This window comes from Balearica regulorum, chromosome 7, assembly GCF_011004875.1.
Source record: "Balearica regulorum gibbericeps isolate bBalReg1 chromosome 7, bBalReg1.pri, whole genome shotgun sequence".
In the NCBI taxonomy this organism is placed as follows: Eukaryota; Metazoa; Chordata; class Aves; order Gruiformes; family Gruidae; genus Balearica; species Balearica regulorum.
The window spans coordinates 3102289-3119585 of record NC_046190.1 but is presented as its reverse complement, the minus strand read 5'-3'; the positions used below and the strand labels follow the sequence as shown (position 1 = coordinate 3119585).

General features: G+C 41.8%; 1 protein-coding gene across 3 annotated transcripts in view; it reads left to right on the top strand.

The window, feature by feature from the left end:
• Positions 1-17297, top strand: part of DOCK1 (dedicator of cytokinesis 1) — a 306953-nt gene that overhangs the window by 160746 nt on the left and 128910 nt on the right. For all 3 annotated transcript variants that reach the window (XM_075757636.1, XM_075757638.1, XM_075757637.1), the window contains one exon: positions 16002-16103. In XM_075757636.1, coding sequence (XP_075613751.1) covers positions 16002-16103 — 102 coding nt within the window. The remainder of the gene's footprint in view (positions 1-16001; positions 16104-17297) is intronic.

Here is a 17297-nt window from a genome sequence, read left to right as displayed (position 1 = left end):
CTAAATTTTGACTTGGGATGACGAGCTGGGATGATGAGCTAATGAGGTTTGTTCTGATGTGTAATTTTGTTATTTCACATCAATTACCAGATGACAGATAAGCTCTGCAGCAATTGATTATCTAAATAAGGGGCTTGATATCCTGTGGGAAAGCTTCTGGGGACTGAAGGTGATGCCACATGGACACGTAGTGGCCTCCTGTGAGATGGCACATCGTGTCACTGACATTTCTGTTGGCCCGCACACGGGACGCCCGTTCTGTGGCGGGTTTGTCCCATCCGTGGAGAGTTTTCTGGGAGAAGAGAGGGAGCGCCCTGCGTTTAGCTGGATGCGTGGGCTGCAGCATCCCCCGTGCCCTGGAGCGTTAGGGCTTCTCTTGGGGCTTCCTCTGTGTTTTCGCAGAGCTCCGCATTTTTTTGCAGGTGGTTCTGTCCTTTCCTCTAACAAAACAATTAGTGAAGGATCCTTGCTCTTGTCACTTGTGCCCCTTGCTCTTGTCACCGTATTCCATAAGATCTCATTTAGTAGAGATTTTATGATGTGATGTTTTTCATAATATTTTAATTAAACAGAGTTGAACATGAAAATCTGATGAGGCTTTGGGCAACCTGGGCTAGTGGAGGGTGTCCCTGCCCATGGCAGGGGGTTGGAACTAGATGGGCTTTGAGGTCCCTTCCAACCCAAACCAGTCTGGGATTCTCTGATTCTATGATACGATGATCTCTTTTTTGTTGTTCTTTGGGGGTTTTGGGGGGTTTTTTTGATCTTTTTTAATGGAAATTTTTTAATTTTAGGTGTTGCTAGCAAAAATCACAACATGAAGATTCCTGGCTAGAAAAAACCCAATAATTGGAAAAAGCAGAATACTTGTACATGTTAATTTTTCCATTTAATAAGGAACAACAAATTTTTTTTTCAATAATTCACAGGGATGCAATGAGTATTTTTCTTTTATTTATGCATATTTATCACTTAGCTTGAATTGTAAACATATTAATTCCTGCCTACCAGTTAATGACTTTGGGTAATGTTTGTATTCTCTTTATGCAGAAATTGTCCATATACCTCACAGTTACTTATAGGAGTAGATTTAATCAGGTCTGCTTCCTTAGCCCTGAAAGGTGTTTTGTCTAAGTAGTTTTTCTAAGGTATGTTTAAAGCTTTTTTTTATTATTATTATTTTTTAATCCTTATATTTGTCTCCTCAAAAGTTAAAGAGTAAATTTTAGCCTTGCCAATAGAAGTTATTTAGTGTTTTCAAGACTTATTTTTGCCAAATGTCAAGAGTGGGTTGAGTGTTGTAGGCTTTGCCATAAATCAAAGTTGGTTTATTTTTCTGCTGTGGTTTAAAACAATTTGCCCCAAAAGGAAGTAGTTCTAACAGTATTAAATGCATGGGCATTATGTCAGGAAAAATACTTTCAAAATAATGACACTACTAAATTCAAGAAGGAATAAAACATTGCACTTGTGGTTTGAGACCTAAAGACAGGCTCTGGGATTAATTGGGGTATTTGAGATCTCTCAGGTATTTTCTGTTCTTCTTCTTAGGCTGTGGCACTCTGTACTCTTCTTCTATTTTTCATATTCTTAGTATGTCTAAGTAGCGTTGTAACATACAGAAATATAGTGGCATATTTGTACTTTTATGATATTTTAATGATATGGTTGTCCTATTATTTTTAAATATTGGAAAAGATAATGGGTGGTGAACATGCGCATATCTGTATCATGAAGAAATTGGGTATCTTAATATATCAAACTGAAAGGTGTTTTTAGTGGAACACAAACCCCAATAACTTTCCTAAGGAAAATAATAAAATTACCTTAGCTTCCTTTAATAATTCATGGTTAATTTTCATAAACCATGGGATTCAAATACGGGGGTGAAGATCTCGCGGTACTGCCCCCGGCCCCCGTCCTCCCACTCCCGCAGCTTTAGTGTCCATCCGTGTTCTCAGGATTGTTCCTTGCAAAGAGATAAAGTAATCCGCTTCCAAAATATTACTGATATCCAAACACTAACATGGTTCAAGCTTTCCAAAATAATCCAGGGTTTAGTAGGACTGCAGCGGGCATGTGTGTGATTTGAGAACAGAGGGTTTTCAATACGTAAGGCTTTTTTTACGTGTACGCACTCGAGTGGGATAATTTTGCTGATCCTGGTTGCAGTTTGCTTTTTGAGAATTATTTTTAAAAGATCTGAATTCACTTTTTTTGAACTAGTGAAGGCCGTGCAATGTTTTATCCAGATCGGAGCATGCAAAGGCAGGAAAAGTATGCTTTGTGTCTAACTCTTTCTCTGCATCCCTTGAGATTTCTATGGCAATATGAAGTGACTTTTTAGTATTCAGTATAGAGAAAAATCATAGAATCCCAGACTGGTTTGAGTTGGGCTTTTCATCTGTTTTCCATCTTGGTGGTGAAACTCTTCCACTGAGAACCCCTTAGTCTTTGCTTCCAGGGGTGCTTTCCCTGGTCTCCGTTTTGCTAGCTTTCCGAAGGAGGTTTCCTTAAACTTCCCTCTTCAGCGCTTACAAACTCAGTGCTTTTATCCATGGATTTTTGTTGTTTCTTCCCACTGTTTGAAGATCTGAGCTGTCTCCTTGGTCCAAGTGCATCGGTTCTGACTTGCAGCTTTTTGTCCACGGGTTTAATAGTGAAAATATCTGCAGTGTTTACATGAGGTACGCAGAGCTGTTAATCCAGAGCTGCGTCCGCCAGGATCGGGGAGTGTGCACAGCCGCAAAGAAGGGAAGAGCAGCAGACCCCCAGTTTTCAGTAACAACTCATGAGTACATATGAGAAGAAAAATGGAGCTGGACTCAAACACAAGTCTAAAAATAGAAGGCTGCAGCCCATCTTCAGCCTGGTCACCATCTCCTTTGTCCGGAGCAGAAGTGAGCGGGATGCTCAGACGGCGCAGGTCCCTGTAACGCTCCTGGTTTCTGGAGCTGTGACAACCTGCAGTCCGCAGTATAAAACACTACACCTTTTTTTTTTTTCTCTGCTCTCAGCTTTGTTGCCAGATTACAGCCACGTGAAAAAGTGTTATGCGCATAAATATGTGGATTATCATGAAAATTTTAATTAAATGACTGAATAGTAACTATAGATGGCAGGGGAGGCGGTGTTACTAAATTAAATTCAGCTCGTACTGAAGCCTGTGCACGGGTTTTACCTTTACTTATTCTTTCTTACTATTTCTTATATATTTTGAAAATACGTATATATCCCAAAGCTGCTGCTTTGCGTCAGTTGTGTTGGTTTGAATGTGCTTCATCTCGGCAGAGAAGCCCCGGACTGGGATGGGGAACCCGGTGAGTCCGGGCAAGGAGCTGAACGTCAGAAAACGTAAAAGAGGTTCTGCTTAGTGCCGTTGTTCCTGCGCAGCTGGCGGCTCGGGAGGGAAAAGGGAGAAAGCAGTGAACGTCCCGGGATGCTGGCGTGGGAAGGAGGCGGGCGGTGGGAGCTGGGCTCTCTGGAGCTCGCCTTCGCGGGAGCGTGGTCTCCCCTTTCCGGGCTGGCAGTCCCCCGCCTCGTCCTCTGCGGCCACTGCTTTGTACTTTGGAATGTTTTAAGTCACTGATTTCAATCTTGTTTTGGATTTAATTTTAATTGGTTTTTCAGAGAGAGATTAATTCTCATTTAGGTGTGAATACGTAATTAAAAAAGATCTCTCGACTTAAGTTGCTTTTGTTAACCACGTGCCTAGGCTGTACGTATGTGAAAGCAATTACATAGTTGAATATACATCTAATCCTATTCTTAATGTTTAAGTGTTATTGTGTTAGAAAATGATAAACGACTTCTTATTTGTGAGGGGATTTACTTTTTTCCCTTATGATTTCTGCCAAGACGATGTTGGAAGGAAAATGAAATTCAATTATAACTTAAAATTTATTTCAGTGGTGGAAAACTAGCACTTAAAAATGCTTTGTTATTACTTGAATATGTTGAGCTTGTTGGATATCAGAAAGCAAATCCTCAAAATATGTTTTGCGCTTTCATCGTAGTGAGTTATTCAATCCAGAAGGTATTCCCCTAAAATGCTTTAGGCGGTTTTTAGTAGGCCTGCAAGCACAGAGAAACCTGAATTAGCTTCGTCTGGAACCAGGAGCGCTTTACAAGCAAATATTCCCTCTTGGATTATTCCCTCTGTGCTTATTGCTGCCCTGCCAGGCTAACCAGCGTGGGGGGAGCAGTCCGCAGACACTGGGGTGCTGCCCTCAGGTCTGGGGATACCGGGCTGTCACCAGACAGTCGCGGGATGCAGGTGAGCTCTGTCCGTCGGGAGCTGGGAAATCCAGTCCCACACCTTGGCTTTTCCATGGAATGGCAAAGGGGAATGAGATGTCCCGGGTTTAAAATTTTTAGTTTGTCTCTTAACTTCCAAGTATATGTTCTTCATCTGGAATATATGGAATAAACTGAATTTGGAAATAAATATTAAAATCTGCGTGCATGCAGAGGAAACTCCTGCGGTCAGAACCTGGTTTAATTACTTCGAAAAGATGTACGCGCGGGTGCTGGCCGGCTGCTGGCTTCAGTTCTGCCGTTCGACTTTCTTAAAATGGGCTTTTCAAATTGTAATTATTCCAACTGATTAGTTCTTTAAGTCATCGTGCTTTTCATTTCATTCTAAATACTTTTTAAAGAAATATATTTCAATTTAATGCTTTTTGAATTCATCCTTTTTATTCACACGAGTTAGTGCTGCTGCCGTTTAGTCTTTGTTCTTACCCTGAGAACTGTGCGGAAGGGTTGAAAGCAGAACTCGCCTCCCATCGCCCTCGCTGCCCACAGCTGGGTGCGTGCTGGTTTCTTACGGACGTCTGCTGCCTTGTTTTTCCGCGCTGCCTCCCGCTCCTGAAACAAAGCGTGGCTCCTTTGGCCTTACGGCGAGGCAGAGGTAACCTGCACACCCCCCGAAAACCAGGCAGGTCTGGGAGAGGTTTGGGTAGGTCTGGCTTTGTGGTCCCACACACGGCTCCGTTGTACTCCTACCTGGAGGTTTGTGTTTCCTTTCGTGCTGTTGAATGTTGTGATTGGCCCCAAATCAGGGGAAAAAGAAAAAAAAAAAAAAAAAAAAAAAAAAGAAGCCCAGTTTATCCTTAACCTAGCGGATAGTCTCCTTTTGTCCTGCTGGTGTTGGATTTCTGCTGAGTTAGGTGCTGATTCCTGCCGTAGGAAAAAAGATAAAGAGCTGTTTATCAGTAGCATCCTATGGGAGCATATTATGGTGAACTCTCTGGTCATTGTCCCAAACAGTAATAAAAAAGAGTTTTAATTCAATTAGTTTCCCACAATGTAAATGTTCAGCTCTTTTTGCTTAGATTGCATATTATAGATTGATTTCATATTCTTTTCATGAAGTATCTTTGAAGCTCGTCTTTATACTGTAGTGTTTAGCAATAGGTTGTCTGAAAGAATCCCCCAAAGTATTCTGAGTTACCGTGTGTTTAATAAGAAATAAAATTCAAATTTAATAACGTTACGGGAAAGAATTGTGTCACTCTTGGAGACACCACTGACATACTATCGTTTTCAGGTTCTGCAGATGAGGCCTTCCCTGTTTCATTTAATTAAATGCAAAGTGCTAAATAGGTCTGTGTTCCTTGAGAGCGTATCCTTGTGAAATACAGGTACAGCTACTTCTCAGAATTCCTGTAGGTAGCCTCCTGCACCGCCTGTCGGAAAATATTTAAAGCTGAACTTCTTGCTTTTTGTTGTATTTCTCTTATTTACCATACTGGCACGTGGAGTGGTATAAATACTACGAATTTTACTGCTATACTATGAAATATCACAGAAGTTAGCAAAGTGGTGGGAAAGGACCGGACTGTTGCCAGCAATGCTGTCTTTCTCTATTCAATCGGTTTTCCTGCTCTTCGGGGAGGAAGGACTGAGACCATTGCCTGTAATGGGGTTTGCAGTTTGAGAACGTGCCAACTCGAAGAGAGCCCCGTCTGTCGTAACGCTGATGAGAGCCTTGCCGTAACTCCTGCCTGCAAGGACTGTGTAACCTTCCGCAGCCCTGCTCGCTGTCGGAGAGTGCCTTCCCCATGGCCCTCCTTCCCGTATCCACCCGCTGCTTTGTCCCGAAAACTTCCTAACGGAACAGCCCCCGTGGTGCGGTGTGATGGTTTACGTGATTACGCAGCAAAGGTAGAAATTAGTTAAAAAAGGCAAAAGCTTCCCCAAAGACGGTTCTTGCAAGTTGCTTTTTAATCCAAGGATATCTAAACTACCCACTCAATTTCGATTGCACGTATTTCTCATCCTTCTTTCGAGCTTGCTGAGCCCCTCGCTAAACCAGTTGCTAAACATTTTATGTCACAACAGTCAAATGAGAAGCACCGAAAGTCAAATAATTTGTCTTAAAAATGGCTGTTGCTTTTAGAAGTGTATTCATCTGGCAGGGTCACCTGTCTTGTATGAAGAGGAGGTTCGTTTAAAAGATAATACATCTTCCTGTAGCATTGCCGTGATTTGTCATAGCGGTATCTTACTGCAGCGTGATTTGCCTGCTGCACAGACCATATCCATAATACCTGTAGGCTACCACAATTACTGAAATCACGTCAGGGCGGTCATTCTTAACGTAGGATGCTAGTTATCTTAAGTTATCTTTGCCTTGTATTTGCAAAACTTAAATTCTTTAGCTGGTCTGCATCAATGGGATCATAGTTTGTTTACGTGGCTTTCAACTTTGGTCATTTTTTGAGAAGTAAAATTGCGCTTCTGATTGCATGAACTAACGTCGTGGTTTACAGACGTGTTCAGTCACGGGTAAAGTTAGGCGGTGTAGGATCTGTAAACGAGTCCAACAAGAGTTTGCATTTTTCTTGTCTTTATTCCTCCAGAATGCGTAATCCCATCCCCACTTCGATTTCTCTGTTCCATCAAAAGGGCCAAAAAGACGTTTAAAAAAAAAAAAAACCAAACCCAAACCAGGCAGGTGCATTACTACTTTTTGCTTGTGCCCTCTGCCAGCATCCTTGCGAAGGCTGCAGCCTGCCGTGCGCCCAGCTCTTGTGAGCATCTCTCTCCTTTCCCACGGCGATGCTGTGAGTCTGTGGACCGGGGCTGAGCCCCTCTTCTTGCCTCCGAGGCAGCAGCGCGGGCGAGACGCTTACAGCCAGACCTCTCTGCTCCTCTGGCCGTCGAGGATGCTGCAAGGAGAGGGCACGCTCCTGCGTGGGTTGTGTACATGTCTGCGGCTCGGCTGTATTACCCTTTAGCTGCACTTTTATTGTAGCTCTTTGGTGACTTCTGTTTGCTCTAGAGGAAGTTCAGCTTTTTTCCCTTGTAATTTATCTGACGCTGAGTGCTAGAACAGATATGTCTTTCATTTGAGAGTGCTTCAGACGATAATAATGATAATTGTAGTTAAATTAGCTTCCTAATAATAACGTGAAGAAAGTAAGACGTAATTTTGTGTTGGGAAATCTAAAATAAACAAGACGAAAGACTTTCCCTGGGGTGAGGAAGCCGGTTAGTTTGAGGTTCATATTAGCGTCGGGACCTTCGTTATTCCCGTGTTAAGTCTGCACCAAGACGATCGCACTTTGTGTTCGCCTGTGTAAGCACTCGGTTCGGTGGGCTGCTGCTTCGCGGATCTGTCGCTCTTCTTCGATGCCGGGGACAGGGAGCGGCGGAGGCCTTGGTGAGGTGCTTTGGGATGAGTAATTCCCCAAAGGCCAAAACGGTTGATGAGGGTTTTGGAAAAGTACAGACCAAATGAAGGTGCGTGTCTATGAATACGTCGGTTCACTTAGCTTAACTCCAAGCCCAAAAGAAGCAGCAGATAACGACATGGGTACTTAAATTGGAGAGCAGAGATCTCCATTGTGCACCTGAACGTTGGAGATGAGCTGTCTCCAGGCAGGTTTCGTTGTATGGAAGAACTTCCCGGTTTACAAGAGAGATGGAAAGGAGCAAACAAGATCTTTCTGCGGAGGGATGACAGGGTGGGTTGAGCTGTCAGGGAAGAAGGTCAGAACAGTGTTTTTCCTCTGAAGCAGAGGAAGAGCAGAGGCTGAAGCGAAGAGGAGCCCACAGGAAGGAGAGGGCTCGGAGAGTCCCGTGGAAAGGGGCACCCATAGCTGCTCACCGACGTGCAAGGCAGCCGCTCTCTGTAACCCCCAAAAGTGCCAGAGCGTGCTGTAGTGGGATCGAAAACTCTCTGGCCGGGCACCGGGGAAGAAGGAAGACGGCTGCTGATGGCTGCCGAGGGGAACATCAGCTGCGCCACCGCTTAGATGGCCCAGGTGGGCAGCTGGAGCTGCAACAGCAACGCTGGCAACGCATCGTTAAATGCCTTAGGGGACAGGGGTAGATCTTAGACCAACCAGTACCGCTCCAAATTCCCGTATCTCTATAGATGGTGTAAAAACGGCAGCGCGCATCTCTCTGCTCTGCTGTGAGTTTGCATCTGTGATGACTTACTCAAAGGTTGCTCCTCTGCGCGGGGCTCTGGGGAAAGCCTTCCTCAAGTAGGGACCGATGCACGGGCGCACCAGCTCTTGGTTGTTCTGTGTCTCCTTCCTTGTCCTTCACCATGTGCCCAGATATCACGAGGGGTAGGAAAGGCTTCGCGTGCCAACCGGTGATAATTACAATAAAAGTAAGTAATTCTAAATCCCAGAATGGTTCTATTCCCATCTTCACTGCTGCATCTATGCAAAATTCTTTAAAAACAGATTTTCTATGGCTCTTCCATTTTATTTTTTCACTCTTTGAATGCTGGCCATACTCATAAATACTGTTGGTTTCTGTATTTTATTACTTACATTTATAATTCTATTATTAGCATCAATAGAAGTGTAAACCAAGATACCTGAAACAGATTTACTGAGGGCATTTCTCTAGATTTTCAGTGAAATAATTTCTAGTATAGCAGGGGGAGAAAAAAGGTAGGGAAAGACACTTGCATATAGAAAACCAAAAATAAATAGACTGACCTTCAGAAATCTTAAGCACTGTGATTTCAGTTGAAGGGCATACTGTTTAGTACTGAGGCTGTATAGAGCTTTTTAAAGTGAAGCGTTTGGGGGTAAAATGGACTTCTTTGAAAAAGAGCCTTAGAAAAATGATAAATGGTGGTGTTAAAATGTCTCATTAATTTTTTGCTTGCCTTTTACGAAAGTTGGTGCAAAGCGCTTTCAAACTAGGGAACGCTTTGCATATATTCTCATTGTGCGTATCATCAAATTTCTAATAAATAAGCCTTTTGCAAAATGAATTTCAGTTGAGCTATCGTGATCTTGGGTTCTAGTTTAGATCTGTGTGAAGATCCTTTTTGCTGTTCATGCCAGAGAAGTTTCCCTGTAGTCAGAGATGTGGGTTATTTTTTTCCCTGCTGTTTGGGAATATAGGATTTTCCTTCAAATGAAACAATAATCAGGATTTTGCTTATCGGAATTCATTTAGAAGCAGTAGATCAGAGCCCCTGGAGTGTTACAGCACGGGAGGGTGTTGAAAGGGAGCTGGTTGACTATTTTTCCCTTGCTCACTAAGATGGGGAAGGAGTGGGAACCTGTGGATCCATCCGGGCAGAGTAATGGAGAGCTGCCTCCAAAAAAGAGGAAGGTGGCCGTAGGTTTTGTTCTTCTCCCGGCAGCTGATAGTTTGAAAGAAGTTTGGAGACCTTTGGACAAAGGCTTCTTGCTAAGAACCAGCTTTTGCAAACAAAATCCTTGCCAAAATAAGAACCTTCTCAAATAAATAGGTAATTATGGTACTTCAGTTTGGCTTTTTTTCTCTGCGGTTCTCGAACTAGTCTTTTCAGTGAAAGACGACGCAGGAAAGGAAAACCTTTGTTGCGTTTGTTTTGCATCCACAAAAGTTATTTTGTTAATTGCAAGAGCTTTTGTTGACTGAAAATGAATCTCGGGAAATTTTTGCTTGCTGATTTGCCACGCGGGAGTCGTGCAGGGGCTCAGCATGGAACCGACCTCTCAAATTTTCTCTTTCGTGTAAAATGCCTGATTTGTCAGAGCTTATGGGTGCAGCACTTTGCACCAAAGGGGTTGGAAACCGCAGGGGGGTGGTGGGACTGCTCCGTTGTGGGAAGGGTGTTGGCAGATCCTGGTCTCCTGACGGTGCAGGAGAGGTCCCCAAGATGGGGAAATTTGGGAGCTTGTGACTTCTGGCAGCAGCAGGATGGCTGTGCTCTGCCTTCAGGGAGGCTTCGGAGCCACCTAACAGCAGCCCCCTAGGCTGTGGAGGTGCCAGAGCCAGGTTCTCCATTGCAGTTGAGCTCCATCCTTGGAGGTTTCAAGACCCAACAGGGTAAAGGCGTGAGCAGCCTGGTCCAACTCTGGAGCAGCCCTGCTTTCAGCAGGCTGGAGGAGAACCCTCCTGAGGTTCCTCAGATAGCCTGAGTGACTAGTGACTCACTAGCCCAGTGACTTGCTTAGCACACCTAAATGCTCTTCTTCTACATCCCACCTATGAAAATGGAAGATTTCCTTAGACCTTGCGCTCTTTTCAGGAGAACCAGCTCTTTTCACATTATTTTCTATTTCAAAACCAGGTCAAGATGTAGTAATCAGCATTGAAGTCCTGTAAAGGATTTCCTTTTAAAACAAGTTTTCTATTGATTGATAGAGATTGATCTGTCAGACATCAAATCTGGATCTGTAAAATACATTTTGAAGTAAAACAAGATGTGCAAGACTAAATAAGCTAATATTCACCTATAAACTTCCATACTGGTCTTCTGAATTCTGAATGGACCTACACCCAATCGGGTCGACCTAAATGAGTTTTTTGCTGCCTAGGCAAGCACTGAGCTGCTTAAATCAGGTTGGGTAAAGGAGTTGGCTCGTCTTGTCCAGGAGGTCTGAGAGCAGAATTTGTCAGCTGAAAATACCTCAGTGGATCTTGATTTGCAAAAAAGATGCCTTTGTAATAATGTTTGTGGCAGCAGGAAAAAAAAAAAACCCAAACATTTATCACTCACATTATTATAAATGTTAACTTCTGTTTCTCAAAGGGAAAAGACTCACATGTTTTATTCCTTCCATTTACTCGTGTAGGATTTGGCCTAAGGAAATGGAAAGTAGTATACATTCAGTAAGAAAAAAAGTGATAAATGTGAACATTTTGCACTTGTTTACATTCTGCTGCTGTATCCATGAAATAACTTTCTCTCTAAAGGTGCTGCTGAATTTACTGTCTGATACTCTATTACGGGAAAAGAAATGTTGGCTTTAATACTATGAGAAACATCTGGATGAATTTATATACATATATAGATATGTATCTTTCGGGGTGTTTTGCTTTGTTTTGGTTGTTCTTTCTTCAGAACCAGAAGTGCTGGAGATCTTCTGCCTTATCCACGTTGGGTCGTGGTACTCGCTTTCATAATATTTTGCTTAAATGAGCAAACTTGTTTGCAGACACGCTGGATTTTACGTTTAGGGACGCGGTACCTCATCCGGCAGTGCAGGCTCCCATGGCGGCCCGCAGGCTGAACAGCAGGGAGCAAAAAGTTGAAATTTGGGGCATTTTAAAGATGGATTTTTATCTTGTGAGCCCAGAAATAGTGAAAGTTTCATTCGTGGCTTCCAGAAATGAAAGCAACTGATTTTTTTTTTTTTGTTTTGTTGCTAATATAGAGTACATGTTGTAAGCAAAGAGAAAATTTAGTTCGTTTTTACATCCTTGCAAACTGTCTGGTAATTGTGAGGGACTTAAACCCTTTTCAACAAGGTAAATTCTATGAAAATATTCCGAAAGCCAAACTGTAGCGAGAAGTTCATGCTAATGTTTTGGGGCGGTTTGGGGTTTTTTTTAATTATTTAGCCATTTATTTATTTAGCTGTGTAGTCTTTGAGTGCCGTGTACGGAGAATTTCATTGAAAAATAAATGCAACTTCTGCTTTTTCGTCTGTTCCTGATCATGGTAATAGGGACATTATAATGACACATCCCTTAACTTAGTGTAGTTTTGATTTCTCTTAGGTGTTCTCACTATACATAGCTTAATATTTCCCACTTAGAGAAAATGGGCAAGACTATTTAAAATAGGGTATTTTACCACTGAGGGAGCAAAGCAATGGCATGTGTTGTCTCTCCTGCAGGGAATTCTCTTCTCATTTTGAAATTCTTGAGTGTTAGTATTACTTGTGGGCATTATTTGATATTCCAGTTTCCCTACCTGTATCTGTTAAAGGGCCATTCGAACATTTATTATTTTATTGTAAAGATAATTTAAGAAATTAAATTCTTAAGAATTTAAGAAAATAAGGACTTTCCAAGCATTCATCAGGCTCTTCAACTTTTCCTGCAGAAAAATATTGTACAGGAATTCGAAATAAGTTTAAATTTGGGAATTGCATGGTCTTTTTTTTTTAAAAAAAAAATATATAAAATGTAATTTCTGAACAATAATGCATTGTTTCCAAAGAAGAATCTGCTTCTTTGGGGTTTTAGGTTGGGTTGTTGGGTTTTTTTTTTCATTTAATGGAGCTGAATTAGCAGTCACCCAGCGTGGGAGCGGGATCCGGCTTCCCTTCCGACAGGATCGCCTGGATCCCATGGCTTTGCTTTGGGCACACTAAATTCCCACTTCCCTCAGCATACCTGGTTAGAAAAGAATGAATCCCGTGTTCTGCTTTTGGGCAGGAGAGAAATTAATTGCATTAAACTGCAGACAAAGTGCATTACATGCGCTTCTCTAGTATGATGCATAGTAATTATCTTAGTTACTGCGCGACTACTTCATTTCTGAGCCTTGCAAGTAAGGACGGGTGCGAAAGGCTTTCAGGATAAAACCCCTGACGCGATTTCAGTGAATTAAATAGCTGAGAATTGCACAGGGCGATGGCGAGCCCCTTGTGTTGCCCTTGCGGTACTTGCTGTAGAAACGTGGGTTTGCAATTACTCCTACAGTTAAAATTGAAATTGATTTTTTTTTTTAGACAATTAGATACTTTTTTTTTTTTTTTTTTTGACGTATTGCTTGGAGTGGTATGCTGCAGAACATGACGATGGTCCCCGAATCCAACTAAAGATTAAAAATCAACTTAAGATTACAATTTAATAGTGTTGTTAGCTTTTGCTAAATAGTTAATAGACCATATTATAAACACCTACAGTACAAATATTGCCTATGAATAATTACAGGGTTTTATTAGCATTGTAATTAAGAGCATGCTGGCTGGAAATGATACCGCACTAAGTGCAAAGAAAATGATGAAAAGTAAGCAGATGACTGGTAGTGTACTTTTTTCTAATATTAAATAGATTTTCCTAACCAGCAGGGGCTTGAACGCGATTTAGCAGGTGGGGATCTGAAGATAAATGTTGTGGCAGGGATGTCCGCGTGCCGAATGCAACAGAGGCCTAAAGGAACAATGTTGTATCAAAGAAGGAAAAGTTTGTGTTACCAAGATAATACTAAGATGAGCATGAATCATTTTTTTTATGCAGGGACACAAGAAAAAATTGGGATTAACTTGTCAAGGACCCTGAAACATGGTGCTCGGCACCACTTTTGGGGCGCAGCATAAGCTGACGCGGCAACATTGAGCGCATTTCTGTAACCTTTTTTAAATAAAACTTAAATGCGCTACAGAATTCCCTCGCCGCCTTCGTGCTTCATTTGTATTTGCTAAGCTCGTTTATTTTTCTGTATTTATTTTTTTCTCCAGCAACCATTCCAGGTTTTAACAAGCTTTCATCTTTTCATTTGCACACTTCCACGTGGAAGCAGAGTGTTGCACCACTAGATACTAAACTTTCATCTTTCCGATTCTCACCATGCTCATTAAGAAGATACTCTTCTGTAATTATCTCTCTTTTGAGTAACTCCTCGTTTTCCCTGGCTAATGGGGACAGTCATCGCAGGTCCCCCTGGAATTAGAGGGTGCTGGGGTACGAGCAGCCAGAGGAGGGGTGAGGGCTCACCCGGAGATGCCCAGGAGATGCCAATCTAATTCATCCGCATCTCTAGCGGCTCCTAGACCTACAAATCAATATTAAAATGCATTTGAAAGTTTAACGGTTGCTCCACATTCATTTTTTTCCCCATACAAGCTTGCCATGATAATTTCCTCAGGTATGAAATTTGTCTTTTGACCGTTGCGGCCGTGTGTATTAACGTAAATTACTCCTCAGACGGGCAGATGAGCACAGAACTACAAAGGTGTTAGGCGCTTACAGAAACTACGTGGTTAGAAGGAAGCAGGGGCTGCGTCGACTGCTTGGTCACCTGGAAGGGGCCAGATTTGCCAACGTGGGGTAGACATGTGCGTGTGAAGGAAGGTAAAGAGAGGTTTATGTGTTTGCAGAGCAATGGATTTTACAGATTATTTAAGTGAGCGAGCATCTGTAACGAGATACCGTGAGTAAAACAAAGTTCGCCTTCAGCTCTGCTGAGCATTTACGAACCATCTGCAGAACCTTACGCGAAGTGATGGGCTGAATCACATCTGCAGCCTAGTCTTAAGCAGCCCATTTAAAAAAATTATAATTTTGACTAGCAATGAAACATCACTTTGATTGATGACATCATTAGGGGGAATAGGACTGAGTGTGAGCTATTGAATATTTTCTTGCCGGCACAAGCCCTTTTACAGTGACTCTTATGTAGAGTGCTTGTTGTACGGTGTTTTGGCAATTAACGTTTTGAGATATTTGAGATGATCCCGTCTTACATTTCATAGTAGTAAACATTATCTTTGTACAGCCTCAGCTTCTATTCTTGTCATAGTTTGTTCTTTTGATGTCATGGCATCGCAGCTCGAGTGGCCTTTCACTTTCGTATTCGTTTGCCTATGCCTAGGAACTCTCATCAGGTACCTCTGTGTCGGGGAGAAAAAAAATAATGCTCTCGCATGGGCAGAATCAGTTATGGAAGAGTTGAGATCTCGACTCCGGTCCGTAGGAGAAAAGCGAATTCCAGGAGTGCTTATCTGGTGGAGGTGGGGGGATGAGGCGGTGAGTAAGAGGGCTGGGAACACAAACAGATAACCTGGCGTCATGTGGCGTTTGATCTCAATTACGTGGACGGAGGTAGAAAGAAATATTTTAAATTGAAAGTAATGCAGATCGTCAAGGTAACAGTAAAAACCTTGTGCTATGCTTAGAAGGAAAAATCCTGAGTGTTCTGTCAGGCTGCGCATGGCATAAAATAACCTTGAAAACAGCACCGGAAGGGGAATTTACAATTTTATCAAACCATGTATAGAATCATTTCTTTTCTGAGTAATTCTGCTGATTTTTTCCAACATTTTTTTACTCATTAAAAACCAGAAAAGGTGTTGACTCCATTACCGTGATCAGCCAACGGGTTTTAGCAGATAGAGAAGGAGAACGGACAAGCGGAGGAGTCATTGATGGGATCGGAACATCTGGTAGCCGTAGAAGTGGGTTTGAGCTGTTACTGCGATACTTTCACGTGCCAGAAGGAAAGATTAAACTTTTTTTTTTTTTTTTTTTTTTTTTTTGCACTTCTTTCTTTTTTCATGGTTCGAGTGAGAGATGTGTGGTAGTGCTGTTCTGGTTTTGTGGAAGTGATTGGGGTTTGGTTTGGTTTGTTTTATTAAGCATCGCAGTATCTGAAAATACCACTCCATGAAATTAAAACTTGGGATTTAACTGAGATGCTCAATATAATGATTTTTAAGAGGTTTCTTCCTTGAGCGGAGTATTGACTTCCCAAATGCAAATCCTGATATTGTGTGATATTTTTAGGAGCTGTGTTTATTACCTTCCAAAGCCTTTAATGCCTGAGCAGTTTTTATATGAAGAATATGTTGCAAAATCTTCAGTGAAGATGGTGATAAAACCATGAAATTGGAAAGAGAAACTTTTCAGGAGGTTTTTTGTTTTCTTGACAGAATTTTGCATATCCATTAATGAATTTAAATGGTAGAATTATATCCGCTGTAGTACGTGATGCTCCCTAGCAATATTAGATTTTGATAGCAAGTATTATGTTGCCCTATCTTAAATAATTGATGTGTTTCTGCTTTTGTTTTTGGTAGGGGAGTTTTGTTGCATGCATGACTGCCATTTTAAGGCAAATGGAGGACTATCACTATGCTCATTTAATCAAGACATTTGGAAAGATGAGGTCCGATGTTGTGGTAAGTTTAACATGTTTTATCTGTTCCTAAGATAGTTTAGCCTGTGTTTGGTTTTTTTCCTGTTGTTGTGTGTTAAATACGCTTGTGAAATGTAAACCAAATGTGTTTGACGCTACAGATTTAATATAAAAATAACTGATAAAGCACTATGACTTAGACATTTTCAGAATGTGCAAAGGACAGAACTAACCTTCCTGCCGCAGACAGGAACACAGCTCGTCTCTGGAGCCGTTCAGTATTTTAAAAAGCAAGCACTGAGACAGTGGATTTAAGGCAATTAAAAGAAAGCATTAGGAAATAGTAATGCTGAACCATTACTAAAAATCTGTTTTGCTTAAAGAGAGAAGGAAAAAAAAGAAAAAAGCTTTCTTGAGGAAAGGAACCGTCAGCGTTAAATCATCCAGATGTCCCGATTTCATTTGTTTAAATAGCTTTTACTTACAGATTCACTCATGTTAAATTTTACACAAAACATTTTAACCTTAAAGATGCCCTTAGTTGTTAAATAAGCAATAATAATTGAAATTTGTCTTCTCAGAGTCATTCGGTAGCCTAACTAAGCCAACAACTCAACTTAATTAGCGCATAATAGAAGAGAGTTTATAGCTAGGGAGATAACTCTCTAATGACCTGAAAATGTCATTGCCATATGGCAAGCGCATGCTGCAAAGTAGCGACCAACCGTGTTGGCCAAGATCCATCAATTAGCGGATGACCTGAAGCCCGATCAGCTCCGTGACATTACCCGCTCCCGAACTGCGGATTCTGTTAGGCGCTTCAGGCAGCTTTCACCTGTATTTTCATCTAGAGAGCGGCCTTTATTTAGGTTCCCTTCCTAAGTGATGGTTCAGGAGAGCTGAAGACAAAGTCCAGCTGCAAAGAACAGTGGTGTTCATCAATATAGTGGTGAAGGGCATCGCTATATTGAACGGATTGCTTCCCGGTTAGTCTGCCTTGGGATCTCGGAGCACTTTCATGGGTAGTCTCTTGGTTTTCCACTAATAACAAAACATTCCCAAGCTAAATGAAGCCAGTGGAATGAAAAGAATTTTTTTTTAAAATACAGAAAAGACATGGGCATTAAGTTTAATCAAGCCAAATATTTCTGTACTTTTAAAGTGGTTCAGACCTTTTGGTGCTGGAATATGTGAACTGATTACAGGGTTTTACATGGGAAGGGGTAAAAGCAGTTTG